The following is a 25,315-nucleotide window of genomic DNA, read 5'->3' on the forward strand; positions in this document are numbered from 1 at the left end:
TAAAATGGTCACCCCCTACACTTGCAGTGTAACTCTTTCTGCCCACGGGTCCTGTCCCCTTGCTTTAATAAAATCACCTTTTTGCTCCAAAGATGTCTTTAAGAATTCATTCTTGGTTGGGGCCCCTGGGTGGCTCAGTGGGTCAAGCGTCCGACTTCACCTCAGGTCAAGATCTGGCAGTTTGTGAGTTCGAGCCCTGTGTTGGGCTCTGTGCTGACAGCTCAGAGCCTGGAGCCTGCTTTGGATTCTGTGTCTCCCCAACTCTCTGCCCCTCCTGTGCTCATGCTCTGTCTCTGTCTCTCTCTCTCAATAATAAATAAACGTTAAAAAATTTTTTTAAAGAATTCTTTCTTGGTTGTTGGCTCCAGACTCCATGAACCCCCCCATCACCTCAAAACTTCATCAGAAATACAATTTTGAAGTCTTAAGTATGACTTCTTGTATCATTCAACATTCTTACCATTGATGAGGCTAATCCAAATAATCTATTTCTTGTAACACCTGTGCCTATTTATGTCCGTTGTTTATAAGTGTGGAGGACTGGAGCAGGAACTAATCAAGTCAGAAAGAGGGAAGAGATGTTTGTAATGTCCATATATATTTCGTATGTCAAATGTGGTTGAGATGAAGAAAGGCGAATGATGTAATCTAATGTACTTGATGTATTGTCAAGAAGTTGTTTGTTGGTAAATTGATTTGTCCTTTGTTTCATGAGAGGTTATACTTTTAACTTTGTGTTAAATTCTTCTGTAAGGAAAATTCTTTTCTGAATTGGAATATATTTATAAATTCATATTGACTTTGGAGTGTGATTCATTGATTGTCATTCAGCCTTATGTGGGTACCCTGTGATCATCTTAGCAGGGAAAGTTGAGCAGGTGTGAGCTGTAGTTCTTTCCTGCAAAAGTTTTTCATTTAGCACCTGGAGAGGGGGAATGCTGAAAAAGATGAAGATTAACAGCCTTCCAGAAGTGTTGGTTCAAGTTTTCATTTATTCACTCTATGATTTTGAATGCCGTCAACTAATATGTTTTAAACTAAATGTCCTCATTCCACATGGCCCAGTCAGTGTAGTTAGGAGTTAGAATCTAAGATCCACATCTACTTGAGTCCTGGAAAATGGATGCGTATCCGTAATATCCTCAATTATACCAGATAATGTCTATTCAAGGGAGGTATTTTTAATTTAAAAGAGAAACGGCCTCTTTTAAATGACTTACTTGCGCTTGAGACATTCAGTGTTAATTCCAACCTTTCCTTTTTCTCTAGGCAAATAAGGGAGAGACTGAAGAACCAAGTCACTCAGATGAAGGAGCAAATTCCCGGTTTTACACCAGGCCTGGCAATTTTACAGGTATTATGATAGTGTATTTGCACGAATATCCTCTTTTCCCAACTCATGAGTAGCACTTCAGACAGCAAGCACTTCACACATCTTCCTTCCTTTCTCTTTCTCTTTCTCTTTCTCTTTCTCTTTCTCTTTCTCTTTCTCTCTTTCTCTCTTTCTCTCTTTCTCTCTTTCTCGGTTTCGTGAAACCTCCTCATACCTTTTCAGCCTCTCTCTGCAGGCCGCTCTTCTTCAGCTCAGCTTGTACATGTTGCTGTATCCTGGCGTCTGCTATTCTCTGGGGGCACCTCTTCCGTAGTCCAATGTCCCTAGACCTTTGGTCTCGGGATCCCTTTACACTTAAAAAATTTTAAGACCTTAAGGACTTTTTGTTTATATGGATTCACCCATTGATGTATACTGTATCAGAAGCTAAAATGTTTTTAAATATTTATACGTTTTAAAATATCAATAGTAAGTTTATTATATGTTAGAATGAGTAACATTCTTATGAAAAAAAATAACTTTGAGGAAACAAAATTGAGGGGAGCTTGGGTGGCTCAGTTGGTTAAGCGTCCAACTTAGCTCAGGTCATGATCTCACGGCTTATGAGTTTGAGACCCGCTTTGGCCTCTGTGCTGACAGCTCAGAGTCTGGAGCCTCCTTGGGCTTCTGTGTCTTCCTCTCTCTCTGCCCTGCCCCAGCTTATGCTCTCTCTCTCTCTCTTTCTCAAAAATCAATAAACATTTTTAAAAATTTTAAAAATAAAATAAAAGCAAAATTTAGTGAGAAGAGGGGCATTATTTTGCACTCTACTATCTGGCTTAATGAAAGACACCTGGATTCCCATCTGCTCCTGTGTTCAACCTCTTGCTACATGTTGGCTTGATTGAAATATATGAAGAAAATCTGGACTTGTATAGATGTATAGTTGTAAAAAGGAAGAGGGTTTTTTTGTTGTTGTTTTGTGTTTGTTTTTGTAGTCTTCCCAGGTAATTGTGGATACTTTTGTTACTACAACAGGACTCAGTAAGTTTTTATAGTTTAGTTGCAATGTGGAATCTGACACTGTGCAGTGAACTCTCTCCTGCTTGGTTACATCCAAACCCACTGCTTTATGTTGCAGTTTGAATGGATATTTACCCATGCTTGGTTTGTTTTGTCTTCATTCCTCATTTAGAAAATAATGGTTCACTGAATTATGCAGATCTTCTGAATGTTAACACATTTCATTATGCAATGTAAAGAAAAGCACAATCATTAGTATCACAACAAACTTATCAGAAGAGTCTTTGATTATTGAGAAGCTTGTGGAGCTCACAGGAGTGGATAAAAAAACTTCTGATTTTCACTTGAAAGCTCAGATTTTACCTTTGGCAACAAATACTATTAAGCTATTTTCCTTCAAGTAGCAGGCTCGCTCTGTCCAGTTTTGAGAAAATATTTGCCAAATATTCAAGCATGAATAATCATTGTTTGTCAGCTGTTTTTTCAAGTAAAGATAGCGTTCCATGTAAAACTGTGGCAGTTCAGCTGGCCAGGAGAAAAAGCACAGGGCTTTTCCTGGAGACCACACCTTCTGTGTGGGGCACGAGTGTTTGATGAGCCCTTCCCAGTTCCCCACACAGGATATAAAAGACATGTATTCAAGGGTTGAGGTTTAATAAAATTAATCATTTTTACTGCTTCATCGAGAGCATTTCTATACTTGATCTAAGCCAAAAGGCCGAGAAGCGATCGAGAGCACTTTAAGTGAAATTGGCATCTGTTTTTACTGAGAGTGTGGCAGTGACTAGTATAGTTTGGTGCCATTGCCTTGATTTGTGCAAAGTCTCACCCACCATTGGCTTTGCAGCCTCCATACAGATGTGAAAAAGGCAGATGACATCACGGTATCATTATAAAGTAGTCTGGCACTTGAAAGGGTCTCGGGGTTCCCTCAAAAGTGGGTAAGCTGCCCCAAATCTGGCAGTTTAACCTGGCTCTCAATACCAGCTCTAGGTCAGTCACTTCTTCTTTTTTTTTTTCTTTTTTCTTTTTTAAAAAGTTTATTGTTGGATTTACATCCAAGTTAGCATATAGTGCAACAGTGATTTCAGGAGTAGATTCCTTAATGCATGCCCCTTACCCATTTAGCCCATCCCACCTCCCCCAACCCCTGCAGTAACCCTGTGTATTCTCTATATTTAAGAGTCTCTTATGTTTTGTCCCCCTCCCTGTTTTTATATTCTTTTTGCTTCCCTTCCCTTATGTTCATCTGTTCTGTGTCTTAAAGTCCTCATATGAGTAAAGTCATATGATATTTGTCTTTCTCTGACTAATTTCGCTTAGCATAATACCCTGTAGTTCCGTCCACGTAGTTGCATATGGCAAGATTTCATTCTTTTTAATTGCCGGGTAGTATTCCATTGTACATGTATTCACCACATCTTCTTTATCCATTCATCTGTCAATGGCCATTTGGGCTCTTTCCATACTTTGGCTATTGTCGATAGTGTTGCTCTAAACATTGGGCCGCATGCGCGCCCCTTCGAAACAGTATACCTGTATCCCTTGGATAAATGCCTAGTAGTGCAATTGCTGAGTTGTAGGGTAGTTCTGTTTTTAGTTTTTTGAGGAACCTCCATACTGTTTTCTAGAGTGGCTGCACCAGTTTGCATTCCCATAGGTCAGTAACTTCTAAACCCGGGCTTCTTCTGAATTCTGGACTCTTGGTTTCTTGGAAAACTCTCACTTCCCTTCCTTCTCTGATCTCCTTTGCTTCCTGTTCCTTATTTTCCTGATACCTGAACCATTTGGATGCCATAGGGTACAGCCACAAAACCCCTTTTCCACCTATTCCTTCCCTCAGTGAGCTCACCTGGTTCCATGGCTACCCGGGAGAGTCCTTCCTGATTGAGGCCTCTGTCCAGGGTTTCTTCCTGAGCTCCAGATTCACCCAGTAGGACGCCTTCAACAAATTGGTAGGAGGCATTCAATAAATGTTTTGTCAGATGGACACATGGACAGACGCACATTTGAAGGGTTGACTTGGATGACAGGAAGCCGATAACTTTCGTTTGAAATTCCCTTCAGAGATGGCTGCTTCCTCACTTCACATTTCTGTGTGTGTCTCCACATGTTATCATTTAATCCCTTACTAAGTTTTCTGTTCCATGTTCATCAAGAATTCCAGAGTGAATGGTTCTTAAATATTTCCCCCTGTTGCTGTTCATTATCCAGGAGGCCTTAGCCGAGAAGAAAAGCACACAGGCCTGGGTGTGTTCTCGCCTGTGGTGGGCTTTTCATTTCTTTGCAGATTAATGAGAATCAAAGGTATATGTTGTGGGCATTCACTTGGTTCGCTTGGGAGACCAGTTATTTCTTGACTTATTCTTGTGAATTGTTTAGTGTAGAAAGAGGAAACGTGGTAGGCAAGAACTCTATTTCTATAAACCTTTTCAGAAGATTTCAGAAAGGATTAAAAGAAAATCCCAATATTAGCAATATTGGGATTTTTTTCCCCCGTTTTTAAGATCAACTTCTGAACTCGTATTTCAAATTTATTGATTGCGAGACTTTTTGTTACATAAACACTTCTGCAGCTTGTCTCCTCTGTGTTGCTGCCAGTGAAACAGTGTTAGAGTATTTTCATCTTGCACTTCAGCACCAAAGTTTACAACATCTTTCCCTGATGCAAGGTTTACATATTATGTTGTAATCACGTCCCTGCTACCTTGGACCTCTTGTTTTTTTTTCCCTCCTGATGACTGACACCATCTTCCCACACACTCAACCAGAAACCTGCACTCTTCTCTTTAGGATTTCTCTCCCTCACTCTTGAGTCCCCTTAGTGAATGCCATGCTACTGATTGTGCCTCTCATAAGCTCTTTCAGTTTGTACTGCTTTCACCCTCTGGGGCCACTACAGTCACCTGCTTACAGGTTTTAGGGTTCTAATCTGGACCCTTCCAGCCTGTCTTTAGCTGCTGCTGCAGGACCCACAATCATCCAGCCACACACACCCTGTCCTTTACAGGAGTGAGAGTACTGCTTATACAGAGTGTCTGCTGTAGTCCAAACGGTCTGTATATATTTCTAGTTGTTCTGAGTTGCATACTAGCCTATAATCGCGTTTCCTTATAGTCACAGTAACTGATGCTCAAAAGATCGTGGGTACTTGCCCCAAACCAGTCAGGAAGTGCCTGCGTCTGGGATGTGAACCCCGGTCTGTCTATCTCTACCCCCATTTGCTTTTCCTTTTTGTTTTCCTAATTCCTTAGCATTGCAGTCAAGGATATTTGTGATCTGGTCCAGGTATATACACCTAAAAGTTGGATTTCTTTTTTTTTTTTTTTTAAAGAACAATGGACTGGTGACTTCCCAAACAACTGAATACTTAAAGGAAATTAAGACTTGACTTTTCACTATAAGAGATCAAATTGAGGCTGTATTTCTATCCCTTTACACCATAAAATATTCATTATTAATAATATAATTCATTAGTTGCTTCCTATCAGGAATTATTCAGAGTGTTTTATATATAGTAACTCATTCAGCCCTCACAAAAGACATGGACAAAACAATAAAACAAATAAACTCAACTGGTCTGAATATCTACAGAAGGTTCCTGAAGCAGAAAGAAAAATTGATAAATAGGCCAACACCCAAGATATTTTATGGCATAAAGCAGGGATCAGTAAACTGGGGCCCCATCCAAATGCTGCCCAATTTGGAAGCCGTTAAGAATGAAGCAGGAGAATATACGACAGAGTATGTGGCCCCCAAAAGCTAAAATACATACTGTCTGACCCTGTACAGAAATAGTTTGCAGACTGTTGGTGTTAAGAAAAAAAAAAGTCCCCAATTTATTCTGGGATAGGACCTTTTTAGAATAATGCAATTCACCTTTTTCAGGGAGGAAATTAGCATTACTGATAAAGTGCTTCAGTGATTTTCTTGATAAACTGTGATGGGATTAAGATTTGTTCTCGGAAACCAGTCTTCCACCTACTCACTTGACTGTCAGTCAAGAATCTACTGTTTTTCAGCTAAACATTCTTTCCGCATCTAGTCTACCAGCGATTGTGTAACCTTTTCCCCTATGACGTGTCCATACCGAGAGGCTTTAGGAGGTCTTTTCCTTTGCATGAGGCTTACCTTAAAACTTTGATACATGCTTGTAATCATAACTATTGCACTTTATTTTTAAAACTGGTGGCAGTTTTGGAATTTTTTAAAAAAAGATTTCATCTTTTAAAAATGTGTTATTTTTGAGAGAGACAGAGAGAGCAAGGGAGGGGCGGAGAGAGAAAGGGAGAGAATCTCAAGCAGACTCTGCATCGTCAGCACAGAGCCTGACGCTGGGCAAGGACTCATGAACCATGAGGTCATGACCTGAGCCAAAATCAAGAGTCAGACGCTTACCGTCACCACCCAGCCAGGTGCCCCTAAAAGATTTCAGTTTTAAGTAATCTCTACACCCAGTCTGGGGCTCAAACTTACAACCCTGAGACCAAGAGCCAGTCGCTTACTCCACCATCTGAACCAGCCAGGTGCCCTTGGTTTTGGAGTTTTAGAAAAATTCTTTCAGAAATATGCAGACAGAAAGCAGTTACCTGTAAAAGAACCACAACAAAAGACTTGAGACTTACCACTAGATGCTGAAGATAGCATTTATGAAGGAAAACTTCGTGACTCCAGATTCAGCCAGGTAAATCCTCTCGAGGGCAAACGCAGCAGAAAAATATTTTCAGATACACATAGACTCAGAAAAATGCCCACATACCTTTTCTGGGAAAGTGACTTAAAGTTGCATTTCCGCTACCTGGGGGATGTATGAAGATGAACTATAGAACAGAGAAGTTGTGGTTTAAAAATGTCTGGCAGTGAATAACAAAACCATCTAATCTCAGAATTGAGTTTAAATAACTAATTGTAGGGGCCCCTGGGTGGCAAATTGTGGTTGTGCGTCCAACTCTTGACTTCAGCTCAGATCATGTCCCAGGGTTGTGAGATTGAGCCCCACTTTGGGCTCTGTGCTGAGCATGGAGGTTGCCTGGAATTCTCTCCCCCCTCTCTGCCCCTCTCCCCTAGTCATACTCGTGCACACAGCACACGCTCTCTCTCTAAAATAAAAAATAAATGTAGTTTAAATATTAATGATAATGAGAGGAACAATACTGTTGTGTTTGGAACCACCTCCTTTCCTACTTAGATCTAAGAATCCCAGAGTATGTTTAATGTGGTAACTGAATCAGTGAGGGCTTGAATGATAGGGGCAAGGAACACACAGAAAATGACTGAAGAAGAAACAGGAGAGGCTCTGAAATTCTGGGGATGCCCCCACAGGAAGCAGGTAACCCATAGAAAAATCAAATTCCCGTCAAAGGATTCATCTGACTCTTGAAATTCAGATGAGTGCAGGCAGAACTGAGAAGTATCTGTATAAGGGACAGCCGAAGCTAAGAGGAAGGCCAGGTTCTATGACCCTGAGGAGAGCTTCCAGGAACCCCATCAACATGACAAGGACTGGAAGCGCTCACCCTTCTTTCTGTGCGGTTGTCCTCTTAAAAGGAGTCCTGCGTCTGTTATCTGTGGTATCAGTGGACCTACCATTTTTCCCCTCTGCAGTTTTGGGAGAAATCGAACTTACTGTTGATCACGAGAACGTGGAAAAATAGTTGTAAAATAAAAATTTACAGATATATGGCCAACAGTGAAAAACTCTTAAGTATGTTCATGATTAGAGAAGCTGAGGGAACCCAGTGAGACCGGCATGGTAGTCAGAGGGTTTGCTCCTGCACCACACTTTGCTCTCCGTCTTGAGGGCAGCGGAATGCCCTCTGCCTCACATAGCTCTTCCGAGTAAGCTAGGATTAGCTCCACCCCAGCGGGTTTCTCTTCTCTGTGTAACTGGGCAAGAGAATTTTCCACTGCCCCCGGGGGCTGGGGGGTGGGAGAGAGGGTGCCGAATATACCTTCTGGGTTTTCCTGACTCCCACAGCTATGGTGTTTCTCTTGCCTGATGACAGTTTAGCCCTCCATGTTTTGTGGTTCTGTACGGCAGCTCCAAGGCAGATTCCACATGTTTCAGGCAAGCCTGTGGCTCCTTTGTTTAGTTCCCATGGCAGATGCAGATGTCCCCTCCTTTATTACTTTTTTTTTTTTTTTTTGCCTTGTGGCTTTTTCAGTGGGAATCAGGGTGGGCCTTGTTTGGGGAGGGATTGGTAACACCACTGTGTGCATATCTCCATTCTGCCCCAACATTCTCCTATTCTCCTGTGAAGTCCTCTGCAACAAGAATCTCATGATTAAACATTCCTTTTATCAAAACTAAAACTTTAGAAGCTTTTCTGTACACTTTGCCTTTCCTTGATCGTCTGATTTGCATGTATTTATTATTCTAGGTTGGCGACAGAGATGATTCTAATCTTTATATAAATGTGAAGCTGAAGGCTGCGGAAGAGGTAAAGCCCGGAAGGGCAGCGCCATCACCCCCAGCCCACCCCCTCCCCAGTCTTGTTGGTGACCCCGTGCCCTTTGTGCCCTCCCTGTAAAAGCTTTCATTGCCCATAGCAGGTTTGAGTCAGAAATGCAGGGCTGAAGCTGCAGCCTCCGGTTACCCTGGAATGTTTTCTAATCAGTGATGTGCCGACTTCCCAAAGAGCAGGAACAGTGGACGTGAAATTGCTTTAGTACAGTGGTGACAATGAACAAGTAAAGGATGAATGGGTCAAAGTGAGAGACTCATTCTTCAGACCATACGGGGGTGTGAGGTGCCTGGGTGGCTCAGTCAGTTAAGCAGTTAAGTGTTTGACTTTTGATTTCAGCTCAGGTCATGATCTCACGGTTCTCGAGATCGAGCCCGTGTTGGGCTCTGCCCTAGCATAGCGGAGCCTGCTTGGGATTCTCTCTCCCTTTCTCTTTGCCCCTCCCTTGCTTTGTGTGTGTGTGTGTGTGTGTGTGTGTGTGTGTGTGCGTGCGCGCGTACACACTTTCTCTCTTTAAATAAATAAAAGCAAGCATACAAGGGTGAAAGGGTGACTAAGGCCATCTGATTTGTTAGTCATATTGGTTAAAAGAAATGGGCCCATGTCTGACATTCTCTTGCCTGTTTTAAATGTTCATTTTTGCAGATTGGGATCAAAGCCACGCACATTAAGTTACCAAGAACAGCCACAGAATCTGAGGTGAGCTGGGAGGAATTGACTGTTAAGAGGGGCAGCTAAAGTGCTTTCATCTCTGGTCTTTGGTTTAGTGGAATTTTAGGGATTGGTACATTCACCATATGAAAGACCTCGAGGTAATTCTTTCTTTGCAGACTCTGCTTCCAGAAAATTTCTGAAACACCCAGAGTAAATGGTGCCATCCTGGGGTATGGCTGTGTGTATACTCAGTGCGTGATCACAGTATCTTTTGCTTCAAACCCCCTGCAGTATTCACTACAAACCAATCCTGGACCTGTAGCTGTTTGCCTTTTAAAAACCAAATATGGGGGCGCCTGGGTGGCTCAGTCGGTTAAGCGGCCGACTTCGGCTCAGGTCACGATCTCACGGTCCATGAGTTTGAGCCCCGCGTCGGGCTCTGTGCTGACAGCTCAGAGCCTGGAGCCTGTTTCAGATTCTGTGTCTCCCTCTCTCTGACCCTCCCCCATTCATGCTCTGTCTCTCTCTGTCTCAAAAATAAATAAACGTTAAAAAAAAATGTTTTAAAAATAAATAAATAAAAACCAAATATGTATTCCATTTATGTGATGTTCAAGAATAGGCCAAACAGGTCATGAGTGATTAAACTCAGAAGTGTAGTTGCCTGAGGGTGCAGGGGTAACTGTGAAGGGGCAGGAGGGAGAAAGAACTTCTTGAGGTCATGGAAATGTTCTACGTTCTGTGTCCAGTGGGGTAGCTACTAGCCCCCTGTGGCCGTTTAATTAGAATGAAACAAAATGTAAAATTCAATTCCTTGGTTGTGCTAGCCATGTTTACAAGCATTCAGTAGACATTACTGTGTGGTAAAGGGCACATTATAGAACGTTTCTGTCATCACAGATCTTGGTTTGGGTGAGTAACATGGCTATTGCTATTAAAGTTCTTAGCTCTTTTTCTTGATGGTGTTCTTAGCAGACACTGAAGATTACATATGGTGTTAGAATTGCTCTCAGGTTCAAGGGGAGGTACATTCTAAGAGGACTGCGATCAAACTCCTGGGGGAAAATAGGGCAACCAAAAAGTGTTTCTCCACCTTTTTGGTTTCTGTGTATAACACAAATTGTGTGCGCTATTTCTTTTAGGTGTTGAGGTACGTTACATTGTTGAATGAAGACCTCACTGTACATGGTTTCATAGTGCAGCTACCTTTAGATTCAGAGAATCCCATTAACACCGAAGCAGTGGTCAATGCCATTGTACCCGAAAAGGATGTGGATGGGTGAGTGTGCCTCGGCTCTCTGTATCACGTTGCGTGATTCCAATTATATTTCTGTTTCCAGAACAAACCATATGTGCTTCTGGAGAGTAAAGACATCTAATTATCTTTATTTCTCCCTTCATTGCTTTAATTGTTTTAGATTGACTAGCATCAGTGCTGGAAAACTTGCTAGAGGTGACCTCCATGACTGTTTCATCCCTTGTACACCTAAAGGATGCTTGGAGCTCATCAAAGAGACAGGTAAAAACAAATGTGAAAACAAAGCACCGTTTCTTGGGTCTGGTCTTGACCCATGGAGGTAAGGGGGAGGTACACTGTGGGCCCTAAATGAATGGACTTGATTGGCACAACGACCTGTCGGCTGGGGGCTTTTCCTAAATTCTCAACTTTTTCGACAGCTCTATGGATTAGGTACTGTTACTGTTTGACAGCTTGAGAAAACAGGCTCCGAGAGACGCATAACTTGTCCCAGAGGCAGCCATGTCAAGATGTGAGCTCAGGGTTATTTGAGTTCAACGAAATTTATTTATTTAGTTATTTGTTTTTGTTTTTATTAGTTTTTGTTTGTTTGTTTTCAAAGAAGTTTGCTTTTTATGGAAAAGTAACTTACAGAGTCCTAAGAATTCAGACAAAGTGAAAAGTCCCAACCCCCCACATGGGCGCTGAGTTGAGTTTGAGGACTCGACAGATGGCTGGAAACAGATCTCTTGAACAGTTGGCCATATTACCCCACCACCTAGTCAACATCTTGGTATTTTAATTTCATCATGAACACTTTTTGCAGAGGTTATTTTTTACCAGGAAATGTGTCCTATTTAAAGGAAGTGGATCAGAAGTTTCAAGTGGAAAATGCTGGCCAACGTATATGAAAATTTTCTGTGGTTGGCAAGAAAAGGTTAAGCTGTAAGCCTCGGGACAGCTATTACTGTTCAGTCCTCCAACTAAATTTATGTACTCTAAAGCATATTTAGCAAACGATGCATTACAGAAGCAAATCCCATGAGCCACAGCAGCTTCTCTGCCCCAACACAGCTTCAAGTCCTTCTTTGAATCCTCGAAAGTCTATAATAAGGTACCTTTCAGACACCTCAGACTTTGAGGGCTTTACTTCTAGATGCTTATGATATTAGCATTACATAGAAGCTTATCTTTTTTGAATAAAATTAATGTTATACAGGAAGCACAGTTTAAAATAAGCCACCTTAAATAAGCAAGAGTCCACTCAAGCCGGGCTGCATAGAGGAGCTCAGGTGGAGTCTTTGAGGTCTTACCCCTGCTTTCTTCTTGTGGTGGCTCATTCTTGGGCTCTCCTTGGCTGCCCCGAGCATCTCCAGCCTTGTGCCTGACAGTCATACGATTAGCTCTCATTGGCCAGGGACAGAAATGTGAGTGAGGGGCGCCTGGGTGGCTCAGTTGGTTAAGCGTCCAACTCTTGATTTCACCTCAGGTCATGATCTCATGGTTTGTGACTTTGAGCTGCACATTGGGCTCTATGCTGACTCACAGAACCTGCTTGGGATTCTCTCTTTCCCTCTCTGTCTGCCCTCCTGTGATCATGTGCTTGCTCTCTCTCTCCCTCTCTTTCTCTCTCAAAATAAATAAACAAAATATTTAAAAAAGAAAAAAAAATGTGGGGGAGTACCCAGATCATCTCCTTTAATGAGTAGAGTATGTCAGTCCTGGAAAGGACATTGGGATAGTGCCAGAAGAATGGATGCTGAGTCATCAAAAAAGAAAGCTTTCTGCTACATTTAAAGTTCCCCTTTATCACTTCCCTGCAAATAATCCTGTGGCTCAGGCCCTATGCCAAAAGAGAAATCTGGATGAGGAACTACATAAATAAACTTACCAGAGCTGGAAAGAATTACTGATACTCCTCTAATTTCCTTTGCTTCTGTCCAGCACGTCATATGTACCCTATTTGTTGTAACTATTTTTCCCATGTAAGTAAATCTACTGTCTTCCATATGGCTGTTTAGCTGTATGTCAGGGTTTCTTTCTTCTTTGAGTGTAGGTTTTCTTCCCACTCTCCTATGACTCAATGAATGGATCTTGGCTTAGTCTGCTCCCCAAAACCCACAGCAAGAAAGGCACAGTATAAGTCCCAATTTGCAGCTGAAACCCTAGAGCTGAGACTATTATTGCCAAAGAAGGGATGTTTTTAGGAAGATTTCTGTTTGATGCTCAGAACCCGTGTTTGTGCACTTGTTCTGAATTTTCCCATTTAGGCGGTGTGTGAAGAGGGCGACTTCTTCCCACACTCTGACTCACCCTGGCTGTTCTTTCAGGGGTGCAGATTGCTGGAAGGCACGCCGTGGTGGTCGGGCGCAGTAAGATAGTCGGTGCGCCCATGCATGACCTGCTTCTGTGGAACCACGCCACAGTGACCACCTGCCACTCCAAGACCGCCAACCTAGGCGAGGAGGTAAGGGGACCGCAGCCGAGTGGAAGGGTTCTGTGTGTGCCTGTGCGCACACATGTGCGGTGGGCGTTCTCACCTGGTTTTGAGTGCAGAAACTGCCATGTACTTCATTCAATATCTCATTTAACCCCTACAGCAACTCCCTCAATTCTTGTCTCATTTTACATGATGAAGAAACAAATTCTACTTAAAAACTTGCCCAGGTTGTACAGATTTTGTTCTGATCGTATTCTTTACCGGTCTGCCTCGTGGGAAGGTAGGGATTCGCAGTATAGAAACTGGGGTGGATCACAGCAGCCAGATCACAGATGTGTGACACAGTGGGGGCCTCAGAGGTGGAGGTGCTCCTGAGCGGGATGTGGACGGTGGTCCCCTGGACCCCTGTCACATCTTGTTCTTTTTTTTTTTTTTTTTTTAACATTTATTTATTTTTGAGACAGAGAGAGAGAGCATGAACAGGGGAGGGTCAGAGAAAGAGGGAGACACAGAATCCGAAACAGGCTCCAGGCTCTGAGCTGTCAGCACAGAGCCTGATGCGGGGCTCAAACCCATAGACCGTGAGATCATGACCTGAGCCGAAGTCGGACGCTTAACCGACTGAGCCACCCAGGTGCCCCCTGTCACATCTTGTTCTTGACTCTGCATCAGATCCTGGAGCCTAAGAATTCTCACGTGTACCTATCCTGGCTGACAACGCACCTTCTCTTTTAACGTTTATTTATTTTTGAGACAGAGAGAGACAGAGCGTGAACAGGGGAGGGTCAGAGAGAGAGGGAGACACAGAATCCGAAACAGGCTCCAGGCTCTGAGCTGTCAGCACAGAGCCCGACGCAGGGCTCGAACTCACAGACCGTGAGATCATGACCTGAGCTGAAGTCGGACGCTTAACCGACTGAGCCACCCAGGCGCCCCCGCACCTTCTCTTTTAATCCCCCCGAAGCAGTGGTCTGCAGGAGGTGCTGGTCCCCGTACTGTATAGGAGAGGGGGCAGCCTCCCAACGCCTCGTAATTTAGAGCCGGGCCTGTGGCTCCAAGCCAGTGCTCCTCCCTGCCCTACGTGTTTTCATCACGTTCCCCATTCGGGAAGATTTTAGTAGCGGGGAGCATTTTGGCACATGGAGGAATGAGCCCAGCATAGGAACTGTCAGACGTGGTGTGTGGTCTGCATAAAATAGCTGATGACATTGAACAAGTTCATACAAAGCTCAGGGATGTCTGTTCCACATGTACATTTTTATTTGTTTGTTTGTTTTATGTCTCACTGTTTAATTTCTCAAATCAAAATCCTCTTTTCCTAGGTAAATAAAGGTGACATCCTGGTGGTTGCAACTGGTCAGCCAGAAATGGTAAAAGGGGAGTGGATCAAGCCTGGGGCAATAGTCATCGACTGTGGGATCAATTATATCCCGGGTGAGTGCTGCTGGAGGATGCAGGTGCTGTCTGGTGTAGGGTGGGCAGAGGAAGACATCTAGGTCATCACGTGAAGCCTACGTGAGAACCTCTTGTCCCGTTTCAGGCTCGAAGTGCTAACCCTAACCCTTTTTAACAAAGGATGAGTGGATTTAAAATGCAGCGTGATCTTTGCAGAATGCTCGGGTGCCTCCAGGAGAGGGGCTAGCTTCGCCAAGACTCCCATAGGAGGGCTTTACTGAGAAGGCTTGGGCCCAGACCCTTCCAGGCAGAGAGAGTAAAGCCAGCGCACCGTCATCCCCTCCCAATTGTTCCCTGTGTCAGATTCGTTTTTAAATATCGGAAATTTTCCCTGTCTTCTGTCTTCGGTGTCTCCAGTGAGTGTTAACCCTCGCAGGTGGACGCCCTGCCGTGCGTCGGTTACTGGTCTCCCACGGCCAGCTGACTCCCACGCACATCCATCTGCGAGTTCTTGCCGTGTTGGTGGGTCTTGACGTGGAGCTTCTTCCTCCCACGTTACCTGTCAAACTCCTCAGCCCCACCCTGGTTTCAGCCAGCTCTGTGGCCGTTTATCTCACACCACTTTTGAACACGTGTCTTCACGTGTTGCCGAGTGGACCACGTGCCCTTCTCTGCCCGCGCCTTGCTTGTCCCTGGCGGCTTCTATCCCCGCATCCTCTGTGCAGTGGGTGATTCCCTCACGGTGACGTTTTCAAAATTTGACAGGACGATACAGTGAATAACTGTGCCTCACAGATTCAAGAAAGGAACAGCCTTTCATCAGACAGCTGTTTCTGTGCATCACACACCAGGGCAGGCCTTGGGCTATGTGGTCGGAAAAACTCTACTTTGATCTTCAGTTTAAGCCACTTCCTCTCTATCTCTCCTCTTGAAAATCCTTCTCTCCCTCCCTCCCCTCCCACAGAACCTGGTGTCTCTTTTACTGTGTGTGGTGTCCTGTGCTGTCCTCCACCTTGGAGCCGTGATCTCTGCAGTTCCTTGTCTAGCTTTATGCCCTCTAACTGCTGGCACTCCCACCTGTTGAATTGTTGAAGGGAGTTTCAGCAAGAATATTGGGGTTTTTTTTCCCCCTTCCCATCTCAAGTTTGAAACATAGACACTAAGCTGCCAGGAACATTAGTCACTGTCAAGCCTTCACCATTTTTAACCTCCCTCCCACTCTCCTTACTGTGCTTTTAAGACAGTAGCTCATAATTGATCACTCATTTTCTTGTAGTGTAATTATCTAATGGGTGATAAAGAAATTGCTCTCCTACAACTCCTCACTTTGAGTACTTGTGATATGACATTCAAGCCCATTCTGTTTAAAACCTTGCATCTTCTGTATCATATTTCTGCATTTTGGCATTTTGGGGGGCGGGGAGGGGGATTTGAGAGATTTGAGAAGATAGAAGAAAAAAACACCTGGATAGGAATCTTGAGTCCCACAGGCATGAAATGTTGACTTAAACATGAAACTCCCCATCCTGTTCACATTTATTCCTCACATAGATGTTGAAATATGAGTAAGAGCAAATCAATATCTGGTCAGCTGTGTTTTTACTGATCTGGGGTATTTAGTAAATAAGTTTTGATAAGGCTGGATTTTATTGTTTCCTTCTCAAATTATCTTTAGTAAGCCAAGCAGGAAGGCTGCTTTTATGTGTTTCTCTTCTGCTCTGAACTTGAATCTTAAAAGTATTCCTTTTTTTTTTTTTTTGGAAAAAAAAAAAAACAACTTAATTCATTCTTTTTTTAAATTTTTTTTTTTTTTTTAACGTTTATTTATTTTTGAGACAGAGAGAGACCGAGCATGAACGGGGGAGGGTCAGAGAGAGGGAAACACAGAATCTGAAACAGGCTCCAGGCTCCGAGCTATCAGCACAGAGCCCGACTCGGGGCTTGAACTCACCAACCGTGAGATCATGACCTGAGCCGAAGTCGGCCGCCCAACCGACTGAGCCACCCAGGCGCCCCCTTAATTCATTCTTAATTTGGCAAATGTCTTAGGATATTATCCCTGCATGGACCATGCAAATGACTTTTTTTCTTTAAAGTTTTTTTGAGAGAAAAAGAGCATGAGGAGGGGGAAGGGGGGAGAGAAAGAGAGAGAGAGAGAGAGAGAGAGAGAGAGAGAGAGAATCCCAAGCAGGCTCTATCCTGTCTGTAGAGCCTGACATGGGGCCTGAGATCATGACCTGAGCCAAAATCAAGGGTCAAACCGACACCCAACTGACCAAGCCACCCAGATGCCCTGCAAATGATTTAAATAATCAAAATATAAGTCAGGATACGGCCCAATTACAGAACATGATGCCTTGAAAATGAACATTGGCAAAGAATAGTATTTAGTTCCTCCAGTCCACCCACTGGTCTGTAACTCAGTGATTGGATTTTGTACCTATAATTCACAATGAAAGAGAACTTCTAGGGCTCAGATAAATAACCAGAATGTTTATTGGTTAGTGAAACCATACACTTAGTTTGAGAAGTGGTCACTTTTTCTACTGACCACATCATACTTTACACAAAACACTGGACATATACCAGAGGGCACTCGGGTCAACCCTAATAGTGTTGATTCAGGAGCAAAACAGAGCTCATCTAGTGTAGCAGTTATACAGTGATTGATATGTCTCCTATATATAAAGACACTAAAATGACTAGCATGAATAAATAGGAAGAGGTACAGGGCATTTTAGACTAATGTCCATGTTAGACTATTGAAACCTGTACAGTAGCTCTTAGCCATAGCTCCTTGGCATTTTGAAATGACTGTAGGGGCGCCTGGGTGGCTTGGTCTGTTAAGCATCCGACTTTGGCTCAGGTCATGATCTCACGGTCCATGAGTTCCCCGCATCGGGCTCTGTGCTGACAGCTCAGAGCCTGGAGCCTGTTTCAGATTCTGTGTCTCCCTCTCTCTCTGTCCCTCCCCTGTTCATGCTCTGTCTCTCTCTCTCTGTGTCAAAAATAAATAAACATTAAAAAAAACTTAAATAAAAAAAATGAAATGACTATAGGGTTCTGAGAGGAAATGTTCTGTGGTAGCTTGCTTTATAATTTAGCAACCTGAAACTATCCCAAGGAGAGATATTCTCCAGCTCCTTATAGTACATATAGAAAATATCCTATGTATCTAGGATGGGAAGAGAAACCCTTATGTTTAGAGAACGCTTTTTAAAAAAAAGCACAGAGCCCAACACGGGGCTCAAACTCACAAACCGCGAGGTTGTGACCTGAGCCGAAGTCGGATACTAAACCAACTAAGCCACCCAGGCGCCCCTAGAGAATGCTTTTTCGATTTCAAGAATGCACACAATTTCTGACTTAATTCTCAGCGAGCTTGTGAAATAGGTAGTGTCAGTCCTTTTCAATCTTTGGCCTTCTGGTCAGGAAGGAGCCCACAGAGGCTAAGGACTGGCAGTCAGCTGATCCTAGAACTTAGATCTCTTGAAGTCTGACTTTTGGCTACATCCTAAAGTTTGCTCTGTCGGTTGTGGTGATCTGATCAAACAGAAGAGGTGAAATGGCTAAGATCCTACCAGATCCTGCCTCGGGAGCCTTAGAGCTGCAGGGTCTAGCCCTGTCCCCCAGCCCCTCCCGGAAGTGCACTGAAGCCAAGTAGAGGAGGTACTTTGTGTGAGTGAGCAGTGATGCATCACTGGGTTTTGTTCTCTCGAATAGCTGTTCTTTGCTGGTGAGATTTGTAGTTGTTCTGATTTCCTTTTAAGGGAAGCGTAATTATATTCTTTGCCTTTTGCATACATTTAAGTAGCTGCTTGTCTCTGGAATTGGATGTTGAATTGTTCCTCCAGCTCACGCATGGAGCTTACAAAGTGCTGACAGTTGCTGTAGAAACGGTATCTGGCAGCTGTGACATAGTTGGAGCTTTGTGCACCAAAAAATTCCTTTGTAGGCCTTGGCAAATTAACATTTTAAAAGGTGCTCATTACATACTGGGTAGTTGGTTTTAAGAATAAAAAACAGTTGGTATTTTATTTGCCACATGACTGCAAAAGGATTCTCCTGGTTCTGAAACACCACTTATGCAACTTGTGAATTTTTGCGGATAAAGTAAGTTTCTACCTAGAAAATAGCAAACACCTGTCATCCTATAGCTTTTTAGTAGAGTAGATGTTTGAGCCTGATGGGAATACACACCCTAAACTCTAGTTATTGGTGCAAGCTGTCATACTCAATCACTTAACTTGGAAATAAACACCACGACTGCAATTGTGAGACCTTGCCTTGCTTTTTTTCCCCCCTTGACCAGATGATACAAAACCGAATGGGAGAAAAGTTGTGGGTGATGTGGCCTACAATGAGGCCAAAGAGAGGGCGGGCTTCATCACTCCTGTTCCTGGCGGTGTGGGGCCCATGACGGTGGCAATGCTAATGCAGGTGCGTGTGAATGGAAGTTTCTGCACTGGGGGTTAACTGGACTTACTGTGATTATTTTGCAGTATATACAAATATTGAATCATTGTGTTGTACAGCTGAAACTAATACTGTTGTATGCCAGAAAAAAAAAAGTTTTTCTGATGGTTGTGAAAAGCTGCCAGAATTCAAGTTATTGCTTTTAAGTAAGGATGTGAATCTATTGAAGGAGAAAAAGGGACTGTTAGAACAGAGATATAGAACCAGTTCTATTAGTAGGGCAAGGTAGGGATGGCACAATGGGGATTTACTCTGGAGTATCAGAACCTCAGGAAAAGGAAAGTGCGAACCCACAGCTTTGCTAAGTGCACTTTGTCTTGCTTGCCCTTGTTGATACACACACAAGCTGAGATGGGGCGAACCCAGGGCACTTTAGCAGCTGTAGATTCTAGGGGCTCAAACTCTCAAACTCTCAAACATGCCTAGGATTGAAGCATGTTTATAGGGGGGGTCATAAAGCTGTTCATTTTGTGGTTGAACTGGAGTGACCTGGGATTTGGAATTGAGGTGGAAGTTAAAATAACCACTTCTTCTAAGTTCCATTTGTGACCTTTCGTTTAGAGCACAGTAGAGAGTGCAAAGCGTTTCCTGGAGAAATTTAAGCCAGGAAAGTGGACGATCCGGTATAACAGCCTTAATCTCAAGACACCTGTTCCCAGGTAAAAATAAAATTTTACGGGTTTAAAACTTTGTGGATTATCTGTTTTTAGCTCACGGATACTATGGCTACATATGTGCCTCCTCCAGAAGCGCCATCAGTGGTCGGGGTGGGTCATTCCTAGGATGCGGTTAAATAAATTCAGTGAGTCGGGGCACCTGGGTGTCCCAGTCGGTTAAGTGTCCGACTTCAGCTCAGGTCATGACTCACAGTTTGTGAGTTCGAGCCCCGTGTCGGGCTCTGTGCTGACAGCTCTGAACCTGGAGCCTGCTTCAGATTCTGTCTCCCTCTCTCTCTGCCCCTCTGCCACTCATGCTGTCTCTCTTTCTCTCTCTCTCAAAAATCAACATTGAAAAAAATTTTAAAGGGGCACCTGGGTGGCTCAGTCGGTTAAGCGTCCAACTTCAGCTCAGGTCACGATCTCATGGTTCATGAGTTCAAGCCCTACGTTGAGCTCTGTGTGGACAGCTCAGAACCTGGAGCCTGCTTCAGATTCTGTGTATCCCTCTCTCTGCCCCAACCCCACTCACGCTCTTTCTCTCTCAAAATTAAATAAACATTAAAAAAAAAATTAAACAAAGTTTTTAAAAAAAGTTCAGTGAGTCAAGATTGATAGATATTTTCTCTGTTTCTTGTAAGTGACATTGACATATCACGATCTTGCAAGCCGAAGTCCATTGGCAGCCTGGCTCGGGAAATTGGTCTGCTCTCCAAAGAGGTAGAATTGTACGGTGAGACAAAGGCCAAGGTTCTGCTGTCAGCACTGGAACGCCTGAAGCACCAACCCGATGGAAAATACGTTGTGGTGACCGGGTATGGTTGTTACTCCTTTGCTCTTGGAATCGTAATCCTGATTATTATTATCAAAGATGGCATTTCCTCTTAGCATATATATGAGAAGTTTTCTTTCATTTGGTTTTGGCATTTTCACATGTGTTTAGTCTCATTCGACTCTTAACAGCAACCCTGTGAGGTAATTAAGAGTAGATTCTAACCCTTTGGAGATGAGAAAATTTGTCAAGGTTATCCATCTAGTAGGGGAAAGAGTTGAGTTTTAAAAGCTTGTCTTCAGATGGAATCACCTTTTTTCTTTTCAACCCCAGATTTTTTTATTCAGTAGATGTATTGAGCATTTATTTTTATGGTTCGGCTGAGTTATACACAATAGCTAATTTTTTAGATTACATCGAGCTATTAAAATTATAACAGTGTCTCTATAAGATCAAATGTATTTTCTCCTCACAGTGCGAGGGGTTCAATTACAACAGTCTTTTTAAATGTAACATTTTTTTGCAACTTCAGTAAGACTCTTGGAAAAGAACCTTTTCAGGTCTTTCTTCTTCCTTACTATTCAGGTTAAAAATTATTCTCTAGGTCTGGCTTAGTGATTCACATAAATTTAATTCCTATAAATTCACTTTCCCTCTTTTGCTTTCACCTTGAAGAATAACTCCAACGCCCCTGGGAGAAGGGAAAAGCACAACTACCATTGGGCTGGTGCAAGCCCTTGGCGCCCATCTTTATCAGAATGTCTTTGCGTGTGTGCGACAGCCTTCTCAGGGACCCACCTTTGGAATAAAAGGTATTAGTAGCACTAGACCTTGGGTGGCCAGAGGCCACTGCTTCTCCTTCAGTCCCCCCTGGTCCGCTTGACCCAGAAATGCTTATGGTCTTCATATAGACACCGGGAATGTCCTCGTGGTGCAGCCCCTATTGTGATGCTTTTGGTGAAGGCTTTTCATCAGATCATCCCAGCTCTTGCTGTCACTATTTGACACTGCACAGGGGTTCCCTGGGATGGGTAATAATGTAGCGAGAGGTGCTTTTCTATGACTAATAGTCAACTGTCACAGTAACAATAAAGGTAATCGTAGGTACTGATCATCATGCTGGCTTTCTAGAAACAAAGACACCCTACAGCTGTCTCAGCCTGTTGGGAATAAGAAAAGCCTACTGTTACTGAGTATATGCTTTGCGCTGTGTTTTATGCTACGCAGCGTATGCATTTTCTCTTCTAATATGAGATAGTTACCGCTGCCACCAGTTGTCAGCAGCAGTGGCTGGGACTCCCAGAGTAACTTTGTCAAGTGCCAGGGTGGGTGCCATGTCAGTTTCAGACCCTTTAACAGCACTGCCCCCACAGGGTTTCTTCTGATTCCACAAAAACATGACGTCACTATTCACTCTCCACCTTTCGTTTTTGGTAGCTGTGGTACTGCAAACATGCTCTTTTCATTTAAAGTATTTTCATTAATCGTAAGTTCATAGAGTTAGCGTTCTCATGTGCTCGGTGAGAGCATCACATATTCTGCTTGTTCTAGAGACTGCTGCACAGGGCACACCTTTGCTCTTCTGCCTGTAGTAATATATTTTATAAATGTCCCGACTCAGTACACTCTGAGCTTGTCTTACCAACCGTCTTTCCACTTCAGAATGAACTGTTCCCTTGCACTGCTTATTGAACCCAGTATTCTGCTTTTCCTCTTATCACTAATTGCCCCATTTTCATCGCGTGGTCTCTGCCTCACAAAAAACCCACAAAATCTAAACCTCAAATTGACATTTGTCTCACTGATAACCAGAACATTTTTGACTGGTCTTTTGTTAATAATCCAAACAGACCAGCAAAAGCTAGCAGTTAAGCTGTTTTCTAACATGTGTCTCCTATTTAGGAAGAAGTACAGTCTCTGTGTTTGTGTTTGGCGTGTATATTTTAAACATTCCTTTTTTTAAAATGCCAGCGTAGCATTTATGAGAGTACGAAATTGAGCAGAGTTGCCTTTATGTAACTGTAGGCTGGGTCTTTTAACAAATGTTAGGAATCATGGGGAACCTGTCTCTAAAGATAATGAGTAGGTATGTATGTGTTCATGGTTTTGTCATTTAGAGTCAGATTTCAACGGAGACTATTCAGCATGAGTGAGATCAAGTGTTTTAGACTGGTAAAAGAAAATTAGAAAACACTTGGTCAAAGCTGTCCAAATGGTTGAAAAAAGTAAATAGATCATGTGCGTAGCAGCGACGAAAACCAATTTGCTTTTATTTGATTTGCAAGTGGTGGAGAAACACACTTAACCTGAGTCCTCACCCTTGGCCTGCCCTGTAGGTGGCGCTGCAGGAGGTGGCTACTCCCAGGTCATTCCCATGGAAGAGGTAAAGTGCCTGGAATTTGGTTTCATTTGGACCTTTATTTATAGTTTTTCTTACAGAGATTAACTTTTTTTGTGCAGAGTTCTTAGTGGACAAATGACTTCTTTTTAATCAGAAAGGGGAAAACATCTTAATATGCAGGCTTGTGAGACAGCTTAGTTTTTTTCACGTGACAAGGACTTCAAGGTCTGGCTTTCACTGGGAATAATAATTTTTAAGCAAGAGATGAAACAAAGCATGGGAATGGGAAGGACCAACACAAGGTGTATTCAGAGCGGTAACTCCAGACACGAGAGCATGGTATGAGCATACAGGCACAGGGCTGTCCTTATGAACCCCTCGGTGCTCACAGTCTAAAGGACAGGAGTGTGCCCTCAGTATCCCGTGGTTGCTCCTGATGCTGGTGGTACGGGGTTTGTGGTTACAGGACGTGTCCCTTCAGGTAAACACCAATTTCTTGTGAGGCTACACAGTCTGTAATTTATGTTTTCAAGAGCGATTTGTACTGGGTGTTTGTTTGCTAACTCTGCTGCTGTCAGGTTTCTGTTAGCTTTAACACAGGGATTGATTTGGTTGCGATACAATGATCATCGGAAAGATGTCAGAGAAGGTGAAAGACTGACAAAAGACTCTGCTCTTTTGTAGTTTAATCTCCATCTCACTGGTGATATCCATGCCATCACCGCAGCCAACAACCTTGTGGCTGCAGCCATTGATGCCCGGATGTTCCACGAACTAACCCAGACAGACAAGGTAGGCTCCTGAGGCCCACAGGCACTTTTGAAAGGGCTGAAGCACCCAAACTAATGTTGTTGGTCCCTTGGGTGTTGATGATGCAGGTGGCAAGGCAGGGGGTTCCTCTCACTTCAAAGCCCTTTTCCTCCTTTTCTTTAAGGCTCTCTTTAATCGTTTGGTACCATCCGTAAATGGAGTGAGAAAGTTCTCTGATATCCAGATCCGAAGATTACGGGTGAGATTTTCCCCTGTTCATTTTTGATAATTGTATGAAGTTGGGTGATTAATAAGGAGATACCTATTTTAGATCAAGTTACATCCATAACCGTAACCTTACGGTCATTGTATACATAACAAAGGTTGGTGGTGGAGGGTATCTCTCATCCATCTGTAAATTATAAGTGGTTAGTCCTGGAATACATACAGCACTGACACCCCACCCTCAGTCAAGAAGACTGTTAATTCCAGGGCACCCAGGTGGCTCGGTTGGTTAAGCATCCAACTCTTGATTTCGGCTCAGGTCATGATCTCACGGTTCATGAGTTAGAGGCCTGCATCAGGCTTGCGCTGAGTGTGGAGCCTGCTGAAGATTCTCGCTGCCCCTCCCCTCCCTCTCTAAAATAAAAACAAATATATAGTCATTAAACATACATTGTACCCTGTGACCCAGAAATCCTACTCCTAGGTATTTATCCAAGACAGATGTTAAGTTGTGTTCATACAGAAACACGAATGTTTTTAGCAGTTCAACTAATAACCTCCAACATTTAGAAACAACTCTGATGTCCCTTAGTGGATGAATGGATAAACAAACCTGTACATTTATGCAATAAAAAGGAATGAACTATTGATACACACAATTTGAATGACTCTTAGAGGCATTATGTGGAGTGAAAGAAGCCAGTCTCAAAAGGTTGCATACTGTGTGCTTCCGTGTACATGGCATCCTCAAAAAGACAAAGCTGTTGTGATGGAGAATAGATCAGTAGGTGCCAGAGGTTATAGATCTGGGGAGGGTGTGACCCAAAAGGGATAGCACAAGAGGGTTTTTTAAAATAAAATTTGAAAATATATTCATCACTTTTGTATATGAAAGAAATTATATGTATATATATATTTTTTAATGTTTATTTATTTTGAGAGAGATTGTGAGCAGGGAAGGGGCAGAGAGAAAGAGAGAGAATCCCAAGGAGTCTCCACACTGTCAGTGTGATCACAGACCTCATGAACCGTGAAATCACGTCCTGAGCCAAAATCAAGAGTTGGATGCTTAACCGACTGAGGCTCCCAGGTGCCCTGTACATATATATTATTTAGACAACCTGGCATATGTAAGCTTAAGTAAATGGCATGTGCTGCTTATTAGCAACAATAGTTTTATTTATTTTAAATTTTTTGCAACTTTATATTTTGATGTTGCAAGAGTAGTACATGAAGCTCCCCTTTACCGAGCTACATCGTTTATGTTTTGCCCTACTTGCTTTACAATTATGTTTTATTTATTTATTTATATGCATTTTTTTTCTGGACTTGAGAAAAAGTGACTTAGACACACTATGATATGTCTAGCTTACTTTGTTTCCATACCCCCAAAAATCCTGTGTGTAAGGTAAGTTAATTATTGCTCTGTTTTGTAAAAGGGTCATGTTTTGAGAGGCATGTAAAGAGCAGGCAACGTCTAACCTTACCTTTGCTGATGGAACTTTCTGTCAGATGTGGGGAGGTGCTGGACTAAATGTGTAAATGATTCTTTAAAAGTCTCTAGGATTTG

General features: G+C 43.0%; 1 protein-coding gene across 2 annotated transcripts in view; it reads left to right on the plus strand.

Moving 5' to 3' along the window:
* The window catches only part of MTHFD1 (methylenetetrahydrofolate dehydrogenase, cyclohydrolase and formyltetrahydrofolate synthetase 1), a 62,536-nt gene that overhangs the window by 14,284 nt on the left and 22,937 nt on the right, over positions 1–25,315 (plus strand). For both annotated transcript variants that reach the window (XM_019451570.2, XM_053889492.1), the window contains exons 2-15: positions 1,270–1,354; positions 8,716–8,775; positions 9,445–9,498; positions 10,596–10,732; positions 10,872–10,972; positions 13,021–13,157; positions 14,453–14,564; positions 18,838–18,965; positions 19,563–19,660; positions 20,299–20,472; positions 21,105–21,241; positions 22,766–22,812; positions 23,455–23,562; positions 23,705–23,779. In XM_019451570.2, the coding sequence (XP_019307115.2) occupies positions 1,270–1,354; positions 8,716–8,775; positions 9,445–9,498; positions 10,596–10,732; positions 10,872–10,972; positions 13,021–13,157; positions 14,453–14,564; positions 18,838–18,965; positions 19,563–19,660; positions 20,299–20,472; positions 21,105–21,241; positions 22,766–22,812; positions 23,455–23,562; positions 23,705–23,779 (1,453 nt within the window). The remainder of the gene's footprint in view (positions 1–1,269; positions 1,355–8,715; positions 8,776–9,444; positions 9,499–10,595; positions 10,733–10,871; positions 10,973–13,020; positions 13,158–14,452; positions 14,565–18,837; positions 18,966–19,562; positions 19,661–20,298; positions 20,473–21,104; positions 21,242–22,765; positions 22,813–23,454; positions 23,563–23,704; positions 23,780–25,315) is intronic.

Source organism: Panthera pardus, unplaced genomic scaffold, assembly GCF_024362965.1.
Source record: "Panthera pardus isolate Hobbes unplaced genomic scaffold, ASM2436296v1 HiC_scaffold_24, whole genome shotgun sequence".
NCBI lineage: Eukaryota > Metazoa > Chordata > Mammalia > Carnivora > Felidae > Panthera > Panthera pardus.